At 45.1% G+C, this 20,414-nt stretch overlaps 1 protein-coding gene across 1 annotated transcript in view; it reads right to left on the reverse strand.

Moving 5' to 3' along the window:
* The window catches only part of LOC135810452 (sushi, von Willebrand factor type A, EGF and pentraxin domain-containing protein 1-like), a 30,679-nt gene extending 14,406 nt beyond the window's left edge, over positions 1-16,273 (reverse strand). Inside the window, exons 1-3 of the mRNA XM_065323945.1 lie at positions 16,045-16,273; positions 1,066-1,218; positions 674-871 (exon numbers count right to left, since the gene is read on the reverse strand). Coding sequence (XP_065180017.1) covers positions 674-871; positions 1,066-1,218; positions 16,045-16,273 — 580 coding nt within the window. The remainder of the gene's footprint in view (positions 1-673; positions 872-1,065; positions 1,219-16,044) is intronic.
* Between the last annotated feature and the right edge of the window lie 4,141 nt (positions 16,274-20,414).

Below are 20,414 nucleotides of genomic sequence, written 5' to 3' on the forward strand. Positions count from 1 at the left end.
GACGTTAAGAACAGGATGTTCATCTAAAAATATATATCTCAGCAGAGATTTATGTTGCATGGAAACTGCTGATGATCCATTTGTCTTCAACTATACTCACCATCACAAGTGATGCCACTAGTCGCAGAAGGTTTCCCGTTGGCTTGACAAGCCACACTATGACCACCATTCAGCTGATACCCGGTCAGACAAGAAATGCTCAGGCTGATGTTGAGGGAAAAGAGGTCGCGACTTTTAAACGTGTTGTATGCCAAGGCAATCATCATCAGACAACTGATAGAAGACTGGAGACTAGTCACACGCCAGTCTTGGTGCTGAATAGTTAAACTAAGGTGCACAACCAAACGTTCATTGAGACGTGTTAGTCATGAAGTTGGTTGTTCCAACGCTCCTCGTGGGCTCCGGATGGCAGCCGTTAGTCAGTCAAGTTCAAGTTTGGCAGGAAGTGTGTGTTCCTCGTTGGAACGGCCAACTTCATGCAGGTAAAATAAAAAAGAATATATGAGGCGACTTTGAGATTGCTGAAGTCATCAAAAATGCGTAGAAAGTGGATCGTACCCATGCCCAGCACAAGTTGTAAAATGTAGAAGCACACCAAAACAAGGAAATAGATCAACCCATATATTGTGTACAACATATCAAGAGCAGCACTACTCAGCCAAACAAAACATACCAATACATGTAGGTGGTGAACTGAACCCAGCTGCATCATTTGTTACAGAGCAGTTTATTCTGGTATTATTGACGCCAGTTGACAGCCTGAATCCCGGATTGCAATTGTACACAGCAGATGAGTAATACGTAGTACTGGACTGGTTGAACTGTGTTCCACTGGCATATCCATTGGCGATGGTCGGTGCAGTGCACAGTGCTGTGACAATACGCAAACAGACAACAGATCTTGTTGTAAGACACTCCAAAAATACTGGGTAGACATGGAAAACTTCACAAAGAAAACATTGGCTTCACAACATACACAAATGGAAGTACTCAACAGGCCAAACTGTTTATATTGAAAGCAACCAGTGTGTAGAGAAAGGAAATATGAGCAAACTAGTGTATTACCTTCACAGTTTCCTACTTCTTCCCACTCTCCAGTTGTAGAGTTGGATGGACAGGTTGCATTGGTATTGCCTCCTACTCTCGTGTAACCAGAGGAGCAAGTTACAGTACCAGATGTAGTGATGGAATCAACATTTGCCTTAGAGAAGGTACAGCCTGGAGTGAACACATGACAATGGTCAGAATGAGAGTCAGAAGATGAAAGAAAGCAGTTCTACGGCATTAGTGTCAAGTTAACAAAGTCCACACAAACCAGGAGGGCTTGATGAAGAGCAATTACTGGGGACACTCAAGCTGACTGTGAACCTCATGAACATGCAGACATGGAATGATGAGGGAGAGGGCATTCATTTGCCAGTATATACTGCTAGAATTCACACGTGATAGACCACATGGATTGTGCACCAAACATAGAGTGCAGGTTAGCCACTAAGGGTATTAAATAAATCCTTTAATGGATCAATGACTGTGGAGGATGCACTTCATTGTTGCAGTGAAAACGGAACAAGTCCTGATGTTAATATTATCAGTGAATATTGAGTTTACGAACGCTATGCGCATGTGGAGAACGGGAACACATTTCATTATGTGTTCATATTGGGTGTGGCGGGCGCTCTTTGCTGGTCCATGATGAAAGATGCAAGTCGATGGTGGTGTGATATGTGTTAAGGAACTTTATTGGTTCAAGTTAATTTATTCTTCAGATATTGTGCCGTGTAGTTTTTGTTTGAATGAATGGAATGGATGTGAAGGTGTAAAAAGTAGACAGGTAAGGTTATGCATGGGTATGTGCAGCTGTTAGAAGGGTCATACATGGAATGTCTTGTTGTGTGCTCTCTCTCTCTCTCTCTCTCTCTCTCTCTCAGGAATTTCAAAATTTTATATAACATGTATGTGCCAATAGACTGAAAAATGATGTGACAGTCTTTTTGAAGAGTATTGTTTCCAACGAATTGAGCGGATATGCTAGTGACATGCATCATAACTCGTTACACACGCGTTTTCATGTCTTGAGTAGAAGTGCAAGGTAGAGGAAAGATACGATTGCCAGAGAAATGCAACTGAATGATCGGCCTTGAAAAGAAAAAGTAAATAAAAATTCTAAAGTAGGAAATATTGTGAGAATCAGTGTCCTGGTGCACGAGTAGAGACAAATTCTATTCTACTGGACCCTGTGTACGTAAGTCGCAAAAGACATTTACTGAAAAGGTAGTTCAAAAACAATGTTCATCACTTCAAGCAATAAGTTAAGTTTGAAATACGAAAAAGAAATGTTCTGAAAGGGAAGTGAATTAGAATTTTTTTAAGATCAACATGACAACAGAAATCACTGAAAAGAAATTGTTGGATGAAAGTGAAAATATCAATAGTAATAGAGACATATTATCATACCAAGTTTGTATTGTTTGTACTTTAGAATGCCGCTGCATGATATGTGTCGTATGATTTGACCTTAGATGGATGCTTCAGACCACACTGGGCTAAGTGGACAGCAGCAAGTAATATACCGAGCTCGCCAGGGGTCACCTTGCTATATCAATGTGTTGTGCATATGCTGTGCGTGTGGATGTGACTGTGTGTGTGTGTGCATGTAGCTGTGTGTGTATGCATGTAGCTGTGTGTGTGTGCATGTAGCTGTGTGTGTGTGTGTGCCTGTAGCTGTATGTGTGCATGTGGTTGTGCAGACATGTGACTATGTGCAAGCACAGATACAGATACAGACCATGATACGGGAATGCAAGCATGTGCTTTGTTCAGTTTCTCACAGGAGTTTTTTTTGTGGAACGACAGAAGCAAACGCTCGATATGTTTTTTGGGTACCGGCTTTAATACTTTGATACGCTTTTTGATGTGTTTCTGGTGCAGACATGCTAAAGGGAAAAAGTGTTTATTTAGGAGCAATCATGTCTGAAATGCAAATATGTCGTGGATTCCAGCAAGTCACTGTGCTGTTGAGCTTTGCCTTGGCCTGAAATATGTGTAGGATATACCAGTGAGAAAGGTGCAAATGTCGACATGCATACAAGATCATTTCTGCATCATTCTGCTTCTAATAATAATAGTAATCATGAATATAATTGCAAATGACAAGTGTATGCAAGATATTATTTTGCATGCACCTGTCACCGGTAATTATGAACGAAATAAGAAGCTAAATGTGTCACTGTGTTGTAATGGTTACCAACGTTTAATGCTCATGATTTATCCGTAGATGTCATTGGTTCTGGTTGCTTGTATTCCACTTGAAACGAATGCCCGAAAACTGGATCTGTAATTTTCTGAGTCCTGACTTATCAAATTTGTAGGTTTTCTTTACGAAAATAAGAAGCAATGTTCCTTCGAGCTACAAACTTGCTCCGTGTTATGCGTTAACTCAGTTTTGTTGTGTTTTGTATTGTGCAGGTGAATGGGTGTTTTCTACAGTGCGACTGGAAGACTCACAAATGTGCCTTCTGGGGTACCCTGCGTTGGACAGTTTGTTCGTCGATTACTGTATAAGCAGAAATATTCGTCTGGAATTTAATTTCGTCTTTTTCGTCCAAGGAACTTTTGGACTAAATTAAGTGCCGGACTAATGTCGATTTGTCCAGCTTTTCTATACACTATTACGAACAATGGACAAAATGTTCAACCGGACGAACTCCCTTTCTTAGGAGTTGGACGAAAATTTTGACCGACGAAATTTTCTGCCTCTACAGTATCCTTTTTTCTATAGTTATCATGTCACTTGTGCATACTGTACAACAAGCAGGTTTTTTAAGCATACTGTGTGCAATGTAATCACGGTGGATAAAGTAAAAATATTGTACTCAGATGGAGAGCCAAGGTTTTTTGTTTAGTAACTGGTGGTGTTAGTGGACAGTATAGCGTAACTTGTAGTTCCTTGGTCTTTCTCTTTTGTATAAAAATATTGTGTTTGTATAAAGGATGTTGTAAACTGGTAGCATGATGTATCACTGTATGCTGAATGCTCTGCAAAGAGATTTGCCACGAACTCGTGAAAATGATCAGGAATAAACTGTAAATGAAGAAGTATGGAGACAGCAGATACCAGTTTATTTGCACTGTGCCACATTTCTACCAAGTTCTTTGTAGACCCAACATTTGTTCTGTTTTGGCTCCAGCCCCCGCGGCCAGACCTGCCAGGAAAACCTGGGGGCGTTCGTTTTTGATCTATAGCTTTGGGTAGAAATTACTTCGTTCGCTAGATGCAAACGGGAAAGTCTGAAGAAAAAATTGACTGCCACCACCAGGACTCGAACCGGGGACCTTCGGTCGAGGCCAGCGATGCTCTAACTATTGAGCAGTAGATGTGTTCGGGTTTTTCCTACCCCAAACAGTAGATTCTACTTTCCTCTACCAGCTATACCAGGTTTGAGGCTGATAAAAATTGGTAGAGGTACGGTATTTCTTTATTTGTTTGGCAATGAGAGCTGGTTTCCAAAAAATACCGTATATCGTACTGTAAAATCCACATTCTAACGAAAAGGGTACATCTGCATTCGTAAACTACCATCTGCCGGCCTTTAACAATGACTTTATTAGGATGACCCAAAGGCTGACCGCCTATCTTGGGGTCCGTCGCATTGAAGGATGATGGTACAAGAGAGTACAGATTGGGAAAAGGGTTTTGATCCACTCTACTCTACCAAGTAGACAAAAACGAAAGCAGCCTTAGGTAGAAAATGGATATGGTCAAAACCAATCATGTTTGCCCATTTCTGCATTGCAGTACAAACCTTGCCAAGTGTGGCACATTGAAAAATATTCTGGTTCTGGTCCTGCATGTACACCAGTTGTTTTGATCTTGGTTCGGATCGTGCTAGCCAAATGAATCCCAAAGCCACATGTTACAAAAATAGTATAGAGATTATGCGATAACGTCAAATCCGCCATATATAGGAGCCAGTTGGGGTGGCAAAATGCCCAAAGCGGGTACAGAAACCCCTTATTTAGAAGAATTTGGGGTGGCAATGACGTGTATCGCATAACCTCTTATACCCGGTAAGTACAGCCTGAGAGAACTACAACCGAAAGTAACTACAAACTGAGGGAATGCACCCAAATATGGGGATGAAATTTAGAGATACATGTAGCATGATTCTACATAAGTCCATATATGATCATTTCAGCCCAATTCCTTCATAAAAGGAATTAAAATACAGCCGCATGCCCTCCACAGATTAGAGACATGGAGCTTGTACTTGCTGAATGTGACCAAGTGATTGCGCGATTGGCGACATATTTTACTCGAACTGAATATGGCATGTGCTGTGTATGCACGTGTGTACATGCAAGTGTATGTGCATGGGTGTGTGTATATATGTGTGTATGTTGATAGTCTAGGGGCTCCCGTAAGAAGACCATAGGTCTGTGGGAAACACCCTAGTAAAATAAAAGTTAATAATAATAATAATAAATAGTAGTAGTAGTGTATACTATGTATGTGAGTGCGTGGTCACTGTGGTGTAAGCTGTCACAGCTTTCATCATCACAACCACAACCTACGAGCGACAGAAAACAAAGTCCATTGAGTTGAGCCAGAGATGACACACAACTAGCTCTGCATGCACAGCATTGAAAAAGCTGGTAAGAATGCAACAACATTATCCTTCTTCAAGGTATCATAATTATCATGCAATACCCAATCACTGATGCTTGCACAACTGATAGCAGGTTTTACTTCCATAGCATAATACTTCTCCTTACCATGAGGCTTATTCTTATACCTAACCCTATTGCACATAAGCGATGTTGATAATATAATTTATCATGTTATATCCACACACAATACGGTTAGCACTGGTCACAGTACCATTGACATGCTCCAGAACCCTCCTTCTTCTCCAATACATGTACCTCCACATAAAGAACATACCTTTGGGGGCCAGCACGACTATATAATCCATACACTGGTGCCAAGCCTAACATCTACACAAACCTCAGCTGCCATCGGCATTGCCATCAACTCTTAGTCGTGGAGTCGGAGCAGCACAATGCTAGCCTAGAACTGGAACGCCTAGGGAAACCCACACAAACCCACACACAAACCCACACACACACACACAGAAATCTTCATAGAACAATTTTTCCAATGCATGTACAAGCATACCGTATAGTCACGTATAAGAGCCAGATTTAGCCTTGCACAAGCTGATGCAAGGTCTAGGTTTCCAATGGAATCAGGCTTGCATTCGAACCAGGTGTTGTAATGTATATTTGGGCCAGGTGAAATCCTACTCCGAAACTGGCATATTCGGACACACATGTTCAAACAAAGTGATGTAATGGGTATTGGGGCCGGGTTCCAAGCTTTGCACTTTGGGTCGGATTTCACTTTGTGCAACAGTAGTAACAGGAGCGGTTTAGTGTAGCGTATGTCGTCAAACCTTTGCCGGTCGGATACAACAGCTGAACATGTACTCTCTACGTTTGACAAACGCAATACCGTGATGTTGCGTATAGAGCCAGGTGTACTCCTGTGCCAGTGTCAGTACCAGGTTTCTGTTCAAAGCAGGTAACTATAGGTTACTACAGGTTTCTATAGGCTTATTTAAATTTTTGTTGAAAGGATCTCACTGGGTACTCGTAAACTCATTCGCCAAAAACTCTGCTCGTTTTTGCGGCGAGCTCGTTAGCACTAACGAGCACTGCATACGGTATAGCATGCACATTACAGTACAGTCAGTGCATCTCGTGAACTCTCCGTTCTAGAGAAAGTCACGCTTAGTCGTTTCGGAAGTTTTTTCCCGCAATGCAGCGAAGAACAGGGCACCTTGAAATCTTTCAAGTACGGTCTTTTCTTACAATGGCGGCTCAACGAAGGTGAAGAAAACACATCTCGACACCAAACATCCGTCCGATGTGAAGCCAGTCGAAAGCAGCAGCAACCCCAACGTCGGGGGTGGAATTCAAAGAAGCTGAATTCAGAAAATCGTCTTGGCCACATCCCTCGATAGCTCGCTCTTTGGTGGAACTGTTCACTTGTTTGTTATCCTGTAAAAGCCATTATTCTAACGAGGCGCATATAATTAAAACGATTTCCCAAAATTGACTAGTTTACGTGTACCAAAGGTAACGATTCTCACTCATTCTCAACGCTCAATAGGACAGTATATGTATCGATTTCTGTATAACGATTTCTATTTTAACGACAGATTTCTCCTCGTTAACTCGTTAGAGTTAGCACTTCGTTATATATATGGCTTTTACAGTAGATGCGCTCGCTTCAGCACTAACAATTTGGTACGAGTTATGACTGAAACGGTCCACCGATGTATTCAGACCATACAAAGTCAGATAGTGCAACGCCTGGGCACTAAAATTGACAGGAGGTACGGAAACGGAGACATTCAATGACACTTTATCACACATAAATATAAGGTACACTGTAGATCCCAGGCTCATGGGTACATAATGTAAGGTGTGCGACCATGCCCACACGGTCATGTGCGTAGATGTGTGTCTGCAAATGACACCGTGCCTTACATGTACTGTCGCCGTGTGGTGCCTTTCTGCAAGTTTCAGGTGCACAAGTATATACATGCACAAGAGAAGCCATAGATGGCCAATAGCCACACCGGACCAAACAATGATGGAAAGGAAAGAGACGGGGTACTAACTGTCTAATACAGGTCGTCCCTCGTTAATACATAATCTCTGGGACTTGACAAATGTTATGTATTAACGGGGTTTATGTACTAAACGAAAGTGTACATAACTTGCTTGTATACTAGAATTTTTCACTTTTTTCAAATTTTCTGAGTGTTTCTTGCTGCCATGACTAGGGAGCGAGATATTCTTGATTCCCTCGATATAACATAAAAATTATGTTATAACGGTCACAGTCAGCGAAGATTCTACAGTTTACATGATACATGTCCAGCCGTTCCTGTATACAGTCACTCGAAAAAAAACAGAGCTTTGTCGGTTTGTGATGTGCGCTCTGATTTCTGAGCTAATTGAATCCACAAGTAGAAACTAGAACACGACGTGCCTCCACTGGAAGGCCAAAAGACCAACAAATTATGTACTATTGAGGTAGGTGGCATGCGGGTACGGAGAAATGTTATGTACTAACGGGGTTTATGTACTAACGAATTATGTACTAACCGACAAAATTTGTATGGAAGTGACCACGTTTCGTCCGGGACTTGAGATTTCTTATGTACTAACGGGGTTTATGTACTAACCGGACTCGTATTAACGGGGGACGACCTGTATCATGATAGCCATTTTGATCATAGCATGTACTACTGCCGTGGACATGGAAATCCAGCTCAATGACCAGGGCTGGCGCCCTCAGCGCATACAGATCGGTGAATGCAGTGCACATGTTGATCCGATGCGACCAGCGCGCTGCAGCGCATAAATGCATAATGACGGCTGCATGACCAGCTACCTGGGGCCGCTACTCGGCGCTTGACGTGCGACCGGATTTCCATGTCCATGACAGTACATGTAGTATTATAGCTTACAAAGTACCATTTTTTCTTTTCTTTTGCTTCACATTATCATATTCATCAATTAGTAGGAGCCGTGGTTGGCTCTGGCCATCCCGGCGAGAAGGCAGATATGCATGTTCGATTGGTGAATAAAAATAAAAATACCACACCATACCATACCATATTTGTACATGTTTTGATACCGGCACATCCCGTAGTGCCCAATGTAAAGCTGCTCCACTTCTTTGTATGACCATACGGGACAGCAATGTTGGTTCAAATGTCCACATGCCATGTGCATCCTCTATTTTCTAGGTTTCTACACATAGCTGTAGTCACATGATGTGCAACTAGTAACTACTCTGTCTTTACAGCATAGTGATTGTAATGATAATTTTTCCTGGCAAAATACATCTGGATTTAGATATTCTTGCTCCGATATCACAATCCTTGCACTCAGTCACTGTAGTCTGTAGCCCATACAGACTGTAGTACACTGTACAAGAAGTCTCCAGACGTCGCGATCGTATTAATTTTGACAGCTGGACCATTTGTCAGGAAGTACTTGTAAAACTGCGGCAATAATTATTCTAATGCCACACAGTGCTGTTTCAGTATAATCCAGTCACAATATTCCAGTTATCTTCCAGTTTGATAGGGTTACTAAACCATACGGCCATAAACAACTGCACAGAACAAACTAAATGGGATCCTTGTTTCGACAAAATGTTTTTTTCTGAGCACGATGCATGGCGATTTGTGCATGCAAGATGCTTCAAATTCTTCTCCAGCTTACCGATAAATTCCGTGGTATTGCCGACGGCCCCTACAATTTCGACACGTTTTGCTTCCAAACTTTCGCTGCGGCGATGCCCTTCAGGTTCACCAGCTTCTTTGGCATACTCCAATCCTACAAAACTTGAAACGGCAATTCTCTTTGGGGCTTCAAGATCTTTTTTTCTACCTAATGCGGAAAATAAGGCACACCGCCCGTGTTTGGACATGAAAGCTTCCAAATTTGCCTGTTTTTGATCACAAATGTCAACAAGGAAGACCTGACAGTGAAGAGGAGTCTGATCCTTTGCCTTTGCGGCTGCTAACAAATGAGAGCATGCGCGCGCGCGACATATGATTATGAACATGAACAGCATGCAGCTACAGCAGTTGAAAGCGTACATGTATGAAACGCGGGACGGCGGACTGTGACCAGTAGATCTACCGCGCGCAGTGCGGTGCAGTGGATCATGGCCATGCATGGAGCCCAACACAGCATACCTGTACTCGGTGTACGCGACTGGGTACGAGCATCGTAGATGTACGACTACTACTATTTTAACTTACTTATAAGTAGCACAATGTCATGTTTTAGGGTAAACTCTCGCCACTCCGGAGACATATTTTCCACACCTGTGTACGAGCTCGTACTATTATTAATTTTTTATTTTTTTTTTACTAAGGCCACAGCTTCCAAACATGACATGCAAAGCAGCGGTGCAGCATCGCAGGCATGAATCGTGGACGTGGAGGTCTGATGTGCTCCACCGACCTAGGGGAGCACATCAGACCCCGTCACCACGTCCACGATTCATGCCTGCAATGCTGCACCGCGTACCGCTGCTTTGCATGTCATGATTGGAAGCTGTGGCCTTAGTAAAAAAATAATAATAATAAAAATAAAAATAAAAAAATTTAATAATAGTACGAGCTCGTACACATGTGGAAAATATGTCTCCGGAGTGGCGAGAGTTTACCCTAAAACATGACATTAATATTATCTTCCTATCATACCCTGGTTTCTCATCATTGTGTTGCTTTTGCCCGTAAAAGAGGCTGTTCTAAAAGTACAATGTCATGTACTACATAATGCATTGTTTCCTCATTTGTTGCTGTTGGATTCTTTTCTACTTCTTTGCTTTGCACTTTTTGTCATAGGTCGACATCAAGAATTTTTTAGGTACATGCAGCAGATCTACAGGGCTAGCGCCTACATGTAGGCTAGATCGAGTAGGGAGAGTACAGTAGGATCTTCAGACTACGGCCAAAATCACTAAATTAGGCTATTCAGACTACGGCCAAAATCACGTCTGAACTTGAATTTCCATGGTGATCCAGTCGTGTTTCAAAATGATCATGCACAATCGCTGATCAAACACGGCTGAGTCGTAGAAACGTGGTCACAGTTGGCCGTAGTCTGAGGGCATGTTCGATTGGTAGGATCGGGATCCCGATCCACTGGATTCGCACCCTTTCGATTGGTCGAATCCGGATCCTTCGGATTTGGATCCAGTCAACCCACCTCGGAGAGCAGGGTTGACCGGATCCAACGGATCCAAATGTGACCTTTGTGCGTATATGGCGGGTGAAAATCGCTTGTGTACACATTGTGGTACGCACACGTGGATCGAGATTTTTTTTTTCCGACTGTCGACACTGCATTTATTCGCACAGCAGAAAAGCAACCAACAGAAAATCACGGAGTCACACAACAAAACAAGATCATCGGATAATAAAAAGTGTGGCTAGACACGGCTACTCCGCAAGAGTCTCAGTCACGCAACTGACAGTCGTTGACTGCCAGCACAACAGGAGTGGCAGCATCCAAACGACTGCGGTAGGGAGAAGCACGGTGACCACGGAGGCTCATGTTGCAGGATCGAACCAAAGCAAAGGAGACGTGGATCGAGATACAGCAAGGCTGAGCCAGCCTAGCTTGTCGAATTGTTGTACAACTTGCACGTTGGCCGTTAACATTCATGCGTATGGCACTTGTTATTATTGCATGTCACATGAGGGTTGCCTGTACTACAGCCAATGAGCGCTCTTGCTCAGCGGTCTGTATTTCTCGGTATTGCCCGGCAAGTTATTGCCCGCTCAGTTACATGTACGCGCATGCGGACTGTCATTCTTGTACTTTGTGGTTCGTGATCAGATCAAGTGTCTACTGTTCGGAGTTTCAAATTTGAAACACAAAACAGCAACTTGATCTGACTACAAACTACAAAGCACGAGAATGACAGACCACACACGCGCGCATGTAACTGAGCGGACAATAACTTACTTGTTCCAGCCACCTGAACCAGCCGCCTCAGAAGGTGAATGCAACCTTGACATCGATGTCGATGCGTTGATGAGCAGCCGACGAACTAGACGAACTGAATGCGTTCGAGACGAAGTTGTGGAGCCCATCCCACTTTCAGTTCCTGTTCCTACACGCAGTGCTCAATCACGAACAACAACACCATCGATATCGTAAAGAAATAGAGAATTTCAAAACCACAAACGACGTTTACCACTGAACAAGTGTGTCGGGAGACTGAGAAAGTCGGAAAGGTTTCTCTCCATTTTCTGGAATGTTTGGGTCAAGCATGCAATAAATGATTTACTGCGCCTCGTACGCACTCGTACACGGGCAATACCGGCTTGATACATGACCTCACGGCTGGCGCCGTTCGGTCATGTATCAGCCGGTATTGCCCTTGTACTCGTTTGTACTCGTGCAGTAAATCATATATAGGCCAAACTAAAGAAGGTGTGTGGTTCGACTAACATGGACATTTTTTTTGCGGGCGGGCGGGCGGATTTTTTTTTTTTTAATATATATTTTTAGTACAGTTTAGTGCTGTCTACAGCATTGGGTATCACGCTCCTCGGTTTTCGCCTTGTTGAGCACTCTCAGTAGGCTGCTCTAGTGCTGCTGCATCGCGCAATGCCAGCTACATATTGTAGTTTGAGCACTCTGGCGCTAGAGCGACGAGCTACCTTAATGTCTGTGGTGCCTCCTTTGCACCATGGCTGGTAGCTCGGCCTATTTAGCTCGTAGCTGTACTGACCGCTCATCTATACAAAAACATATAGGGTACCCCGTAAGAAGGCCTTAGGCCTGTGGGAATGCCCTATTAAAAATTTAATAAATAATAATAATAATAATAATGAGGCCTTTATGGCCGAAACAGCTTGCTGTCTACAGCATTGGGTATCACGCTCCTCGGTTTTCGCCTTGTTGAGCACTCTCAGTAGGCTGCTCTAGTGCTGCTGCATCGCGCAATGCCCGCTACATATTGTAGTTTGAGCACTCTGGCGCTAGAGCGACGAGCTACCTTAATGTCTGTGGTGCCTCCTTTGCACCATGGCTGGTAGCTCGGCCTATTTAGCTCGTAGCTGTACTGATGAGGCCTTTATGGCCGAAACAGCTTGCTGTCTACAGCATTGGGTATCACGCTCCTCGGTTTTCGCCTTGTTGAGCACTCTCAGTAGGCTGCTCTAGTGCTGCTGCATCGCGCAATGCCCGCTACATATTGTAGTTTGAGCACTCTGGCGCTAGAGCGACGAGCTACCTTAATGTCTGTGGTGCCTCCTTTGCACCATGGCTGGTAGCTCGGCCTATTTAGCTCGTAGCTGTACTGATGAGGCCTTTATGGCCGAAACAGCTTGCTGTCTACAGCATTGGGTATCACGCTCCTCGGTTTTCGCCTTGTTGAGCACTCTCAGTAGGCTGCTCTAGTGCTGCTGCATCGCGCAATGCCCGCTACATATTGTAGTTTGAGCACTCTGGCGCTAGAGCGACGAGCTACCTTAATGTCTGTGGTGCCTCCTTTGCACCATGGCTGGTAGCTCGGCCTATTTAGCTCGTAGCTGTACTGATGAGGCCTTTATGGCCGAAACAGCTTGCTGTCTACAGCATTGGGTATTTTTAGTACATGTAAATACACTGTACTGCCTTTAGACACCCAGTACATCGGCATTATTACGCAGTGTTATGCCATACATGTTGTATAAAGGGATCACTGGCTAATACTTTGAAACATTGTGTAGCTCTGGAACGAGAAGAGAATAACTTCAAGCGGTGACTCTGACTGTCCAAATCATCAAGCAAATGAAGAACGATGCGAGTTGAAAGTAAGTTCGGGAACTACTTCGAACTCAATCGAAGGACAAATTGTACAATGTACCGGCACATGTATTGCTAGTTTTGTGTCGGCGTGCACGAATACATGGGCTTTTTCCATCGACGCTTCCTGTGCTTAAAACCAATGCATGGCTCGTAATTATTATCGCCTTACTCAGGACCGCCGGATGCAGCGTTTGAGTGGTCCGGTAGTATCATCCGGTACAGGTGAACTATCGTTCCCAATACACGAGGAAAGTGCAATCTCGTCTGTCCTTCATCCCAAAACAGAAGGCCGTCCTTAATCTGGAACGAGGCAATCACTCTCAACCGGACGGTCACTTCAAAATAAGTCTCGCCAGTCTGCCGGTGGTCGTATCGAGTAGACTCAACTACCAGCACAAGGCAGCAGTCGTACCACTCACTGCACTGCACTGCAGTACAACTACAAGTCAAGTCCAAAAGGAGCCGCCTGCGTCCGCAGACTCACGCTGCACAACACGTAGACGTGGACGTGTTCAGTCCACGTACGTCAGTCACACGACAGCCCGCCGAAAAAAAGTTACGGTCGGGCTGAAAAATGTACGGTCGGTCGGGTGAGTCGAACCACAGACCTTCTTCAGGGTGGCCTTATTATTATCAAATTTTTGATAGGGCAATCCCCACAGGCGGGATTCACAGAAGCTTTTTTGCGATACGACACGCGATGCGACAGCCGCGAAACCGGGAAATCCCCAAATCGCAACCATCGCGGACCCCACGCAACTGCCACAACAGGGCCATCGCATGCGCGCAGGCCATCGCAGAAGTTGAGCTTGGCTCAACTTTTGCAATGCGATGCGATGCGACAAGCGATTTGGCGTACGATTTTGACCTTTTCTACAGCAAAGTTGTACAAAGGTTCAAGAGTTGCCTATAGGCCTTGGCGGATAATACTACAGTACAATTTTATTGAAACAAAGAAAAATGATGGCACCTATGTACAGGGGATGGCCCACGCCTGGTATAAAGTAAACGTAAAAGAGAAAAAAGTAGTACAGTGAAATCGATAACAATAGTTCAGTTCCCACACAATACCGCTCCTGAGCCGGATCAGACCACAATCCTAGCCTCGGCAACCGCCAGTGCGGCAGAAGCAGAGACAAGGCGGTGGCAGTGGATCGGTCGGCGGGCACCCCGAAGACAGGCAACACTTGCACGCAGGAGGGCGAAGCTCAGCCGGGCACGAATCCAGGCCATGACAGAGGAGTAGGCTTCACGAGTCTTCTCGGACCCTTGGCGGATAATAGGGAGGTTTCGCTCTACGTAATTACGTATGAAAATCCGTATGTGGTACGCGCCGGGGAGCGAGGGCAACTTTCATACGTAAATCTCTCTACGGATTTCCGTAGGAAAGCTCTTTCCTACGTTGGGTCCTCCGTAGGACTTTTTGAAATAATTTTCGCTTTTTTGTCCATGGCAATATTCAAGCCGCGCGAAACACAAGGTACACACACCGTACACCACGTGCAAAATATAATGGAAAACGCGGTTTCGGTTCATGGTGCATACGGTGGGCGCATGCAGCCAACGCGTCTCCAAAGCAACAACACATGTTTAACAGTCGTGGAGTAATCACGTAGAGCGAAATTCGAAACCCAACAGCTCTGATTTTTACGTATGAAAATTCCGTGCAGTTCATACGTTATTTTCATACGTAATTCCGTAGAGCGAAACCTCCCTAATGCTCGAAAAGGTGGCAGATTCTGCTTTTTTTGCACCGAAATTGGCAGAACCATACAAACCTTATGGCGGGCAATTCCTCGAATTCTGCTCCATTTCTTTATCCACATACCAAACATGCATGAAACTTACCAGAAAAAGTACCGAATTCTGCCAATTTTTCTGCCGGCATTATCCGCCAAGGCCTAGTTGCCTATAAATTTGTACAAGTTGTATGAAACCGCGCAAATATCATGGTGACGTAGCCAAATCAGCAAGATGTTGTCGCATCACTGACTTCTTCTGTGAATGGTATTTCGCGAGTTCGCATCGCACGCGTCCGTCGCAGATCGCGTCGCATCGCGTGTTGCATCGCAAAAAAAGCTTCTGTGAATCCCGCTTAAGGCCTTCTTACAGGGTACCCTAGAAATGAAAGTACTGAATTACGGAATAGATGCAGGGAAGAGCATAAGCGGACTGCAGCGGGGAGTGCATTCCAACGGTCGGAACCGATGAAAGAAACTGAAAAGAGACCGAAACGAGTTTTAGCTTTGGGTAGAGTCACAGACGAAGATACCTGGGAGCGAGTGCAGGAATTGGTACGAGTAGAAGTAGAACGAAGGCAAAAGCAATCAGTAAGGAGAGTAGTAGTTAACTGATTCAGGACACGAAACACTAAGATATAGAGTTTGAACTGATAGCGCACAGACAAAGGGAGAATGTGATGGCGTGCATTAATAAGGGGTACGTCAGAAAAGCGAGGCATACTGAACACAATGCGTAGAGCTCTATTACTAAGACGGACTAGACGGTCATGCAGAGTTACTGACAAGCAGTGAGCAAATGAGTTGCTCCCATACTCGAGTACTATCTGAATGGAACAAATGTAAAATGCACGCTTTGCAGTTACCGTCATGTGATCTCGGACCTTTCTGAACATGGCTAACTTACTTCCAACTTTCCGCTCTAGTTGCCTAACGTGCTCTCCGAAGGAGAGATGTTCGTCGAGTACAATGCCAAGGTATCGAATGTGTGCACTAGGGTTGATTGTGACCTCACCCAGCTGTAGAGCGACGCTAGGGTCAAGGGGCTTGCACTTTGACCTGAACACGACAAACTGCGTCTTGGAAGGATTCAGCAGTAAGCTTCTGGCCGCCAAGAACTCTTTCACTTTCACCATGTCTTCTGCCAACTCCTTGCACAATAGTTTGACGTTCTTGCCAGCTTTGTACAGGGAGACGTCGTCCGCGTACTGTCGAGCCTTGCAGTGCTGGGGTCACCCCAGGCGAAATTACTGGTCAGTCGGCGACTAGGCCCCGGCGGATAATGCCGGCAGAATTTCGAGCAGAATCAGGGGTTTCAAAATCGGAGCAGAATGCGGCAGAATGAGGCAATTGGCGGGCAGAACGGAGCACCAGAGGAGCAGACGGAGCACCAGACGAGCAGAACGGAGCATGAGACGAGCAGAACCGAGCACTACAAATGTAGACGAGCTGAGAACCGAGCACTAAACGAGCAGAGCGGTAGACGAGCAGAACCGAGCACTGTAGTTCTCAGTACGCAGAGCTTACGCACGTCGACGTGACGTCATGCCACTCAGCTTCGGTATCCGTAACGGACCTTTTGCAGTTTTGGCCTATTTGGGAGTCCTTGGTAATCAGGACGGTCTCGTGTATGGCTCCCTGGACGTTCGAAGATTCGCCTCAGCTCAGACTCACTGTACTTGGACATTTTTGGTCGTTGTTCATGACCACGTGACGGGTATGCATAAGCTCTATAGAGGAGTTTTGCAACACCTTGTGAATCGTTACATGCCATTTTAGCCCAAATTAGGGCTGGTGCCTTCAGAAATGGAAAGGCCGGATCGCGGGATAATCGATGTTCTACTGTAAAGGAATATTAATGTTTTACTTTTTGTTGTACTTTAGTTCATTACCATTGCCTGGATGTTGAATTGTGGGCTGGTAATTTAGTGTCTTGACCTGCGACCCTGATATGCTCTGTGTGCGGCAATGGCGGAATTCGGTGATGTACGTGACAGATCAGCCGACTTCGATTCCGCCGAAGAAGATCTTATAATTGTTGATATTCTTGACGACGAAGATGATACACCAGTGGACACGGAAGGCCAGTCTGGCGAAGAGTGGCAAAGCCTGGACATAGCGGAGGAAGCTGAAATCTCCCGTGTAAGGTCTGTCTCATGATTTTGCATAATGACCACCTGTGCTACAGCAAGTGAATGGAGTCACACACCTCGCAGGTCTATTTCCTACTTTGCTGACCTCTAGATCTGTAACACACCAAAGGCATTCCTCTGCTTTAAAATTCTTGCCGCACCACTTGTACAAGAAAAGAGGAACTTGTCTATTGTATTACATTGATCTATAATGAAGTTCAAGTAATACTCTAATGTACATGTCATCTCTGACATGGAGCAGAATTGAGCAGAATGTGGGTGTTTTGCGAGCAGAATGCGAGCATAATGAAAAGCAGAATGGGCCTAATTCCCGAGCATTATCCGCCGGGGCCTATCGGCGACACGCATTTTTCACAAAAATTTGCGTTTCACCTGCATGCTGGGAGAGTATGCGTGTATACATGTACTCGAGTCTCATCCTGAGCACGTTTTTTTCTTTCTTTTTTCAGCTCCAGTATAATAATAATAATATTCGCGGGATCCGCGTCGGCATGGCATCGCTTGAATGTTCAGAAACACACAAACTAGCCTTCGCATCCGCAGGCCACCACTATGCCTATTAGAAGGAAGTTAGGGAAGTTAAGGCAAAAATCAAAATTTCACCAGTTGTAGTTTTCGGGGTGCTGAGTCGAATGGTCTTGGTCCGAGAAAGCTGAGACGCTCCCTTCCTACTTTAATCCCAATCGAACTCGCGCACTTCCACCGAAACTGGGTGACTGCGCCCTACGAGATGGGGATTTGTATGCAAAATGTCACTAAAAGCGCCATTTCGTTCTTATAAAAGCACGGATGACCGCGATTGGCCCATATGTTGTAGTCTTTTGGACGCTGAGTCGACTGGTTTTGGTCCGAAAAGGCTGCGATGCAGCGTTCCTCCTTTATTCCCTATCGAACATGGTTGAAGAAGCGGTCACGTGGTCCTGGGTGCCCAAATCACCTGGTCACCACGCCAGCAGGCGACAAACTCATTGCGCGAAATCACGCGACACCTGTACATTTTCGATCTGCGGGATGAAGATGACGACGTCCATGCATCAGGTATCAGGGGGTAGTAAGATACTGGTATATTACTACTCCACGCCTCAAATCGTGCTGTCAAGCGTATGCGGGGGAGTGTAGCATGCCATCCCTTACACTTTCCAGCTCAGGGTTACCCTCGCTACCAATGGACGAAATTTCAGGGTCACAGCTTGCGCAACGGCTTTGTCCTGTGCGAATGGCCACTCGACATACTCAGCACAAATTTTCTATTGCATGCATGCACAAAATGTTCAACTTTCGTATTTTTGGCGACTTTACCACCGTCGTGGAGGCTGGTTGGTGAGGAGCAGGTAGCCATCCCTTGTGGAATCAAACACATGGTTCCACAGTGTGGCTGATTCCGCAAGAGCCAGGTCCATACGAGGAACATTCGCTTTGTCTTTTGCCATCGAAGTAAGTCACTTTTCTTGTTCTCAGTGTTTTTTACGTTCAACGTTTCTGAGATTTTTGAATTATTCACTTTTCATTCTTTCATACTTTATTTCTTCATGTTCACTGCCTCACTTGCCTTCTGATCTGGAGAATGTGACGGAGGTGACTGTTGGTTACTGCCTGGTATAACGGTTGTCGTGCTGTTGCTGTATTTCCGTCCTGCTCGCGACGTTGTAGATCACAAACAATTTGAAATCACATGAATTGTACTTACCGTCGTGCGTGCGGTATTAGGAAACACTGTGCAGATTAGATCGTCGCCATGTATCTATATGTGTATCTGGTCATCCTGTGCCACGCAAGAACTCCAACCAGATGCATTCGTCCTCGGCCCTGTTGATCGATTGTCCACTCGTCTTTCCTTGAAGAACGATCGATCAAAAAAATCGAGCTCGAGGACTTTTTGCAAAAAACGGCTGAAAAAGGAAGAAAAAAGGGTGCTCAGAATGAGATTCGAGTACACAACCATGGTCCCAGCAGTTTATGTGGATGTCGCTCATAGATGCGCGATTTCGCGCAATGTTTCACACCAAGGTTCAACTCGAGTGACAGGAGTGCACCCAAAAAAGGTCACACAGGCTAGTAAGTTGTACCCTGCAGGCACGGTGACCAGGTGACTGGTGTACGCAGGAGCACGTGACCACTTGTTGAACCATGTTCGATTGGGAATAAAGGAGGAACGCTACATCGCAGCCTTTTCGGACCAAAACCAGTCGACTCAGCGTCCAAAGGACTACAACATATGGGCCAATCGCGGTCATCCGTGCTTTTATAAGAACGAAATGGCGCTTTTAGTGACATTTTGCATACAAATCCCCATCTCGTAGGGCGCAGTCACCCAGTTTCGGTGGAAGTGCGCGAGTTCGATTGGGATTCAAGTAGGAAGGGAGCGTCTCAGCTTCCTCGGACCAAGACCATTCGACTCAGCACCCCGAAGACTACAACTGGTGAAATAATTTTTGCCTTAAAGGGGAAGTATACCCTAAAATCAAATTTTCACCAGTTGTAGTCTTCGGGGTGCTGAGTCGAATGGTCTTGGTCCGAGGAAGCTGAGACGCTCCCTTCCTTCTTTATTTCCAATCGAACACGCGCACTTCCACCGAAACTGGGTGACTGCGCCCTACTAGATGGGGATTTGTATGCAAAAAGTCACTAAAAACGCCGTTTCGTTCTTATAAAAGCACGGGTGACCACGATCGGTCCATATGTTGTAGTCTTTTGGACGCTAAATCGAATGGTCTTGGTCCGAGGAGGCTGCGATATAGCGTTCAGCCCAAATTCCCAATCGAACGCGGTAAAATACGGTCCCGTACGAGATCCCGTACCGATGCGTACAAAAGTCACTGGCCTGGTCACCGTGCCAGTGCATGCAGTGCAGTGCACTGACTGTGCCGGCCGGCTACAGTCTATGATCTAGTCTGTGACACGATCGAGGGCATGCCGGCATCTCGCTCTCATCCAGGGTTCAAGAGTTCATAACTGAAACTCACCGAATGAGCTTTCGGTCTATGTTATGTATGTAGCCGGCTAGCCAGACATGTCGGCAAGGGTGCATGACGGGAAGAGTTCAAAGTGTGCTGCAGTGCTTACACATGGATTACAATGACTGTCATGTTCTTTGAATCTGGGTGTGAAATGCCTTCTTTTTCCT

Source organism: Sycon ciliatum, chromosome 2, assembly GCF_964019385.1.
Source record: "Sycon ciliatum chromosome 2, ocSycCili1.1, whole genome shotgun sequence".
Lineage (NCBI taxonomy): Eukaryota > Metazoa > Porifera > Calcarea > Leucosolenida > Sycettidae > Sycon > Sycon ciliatum.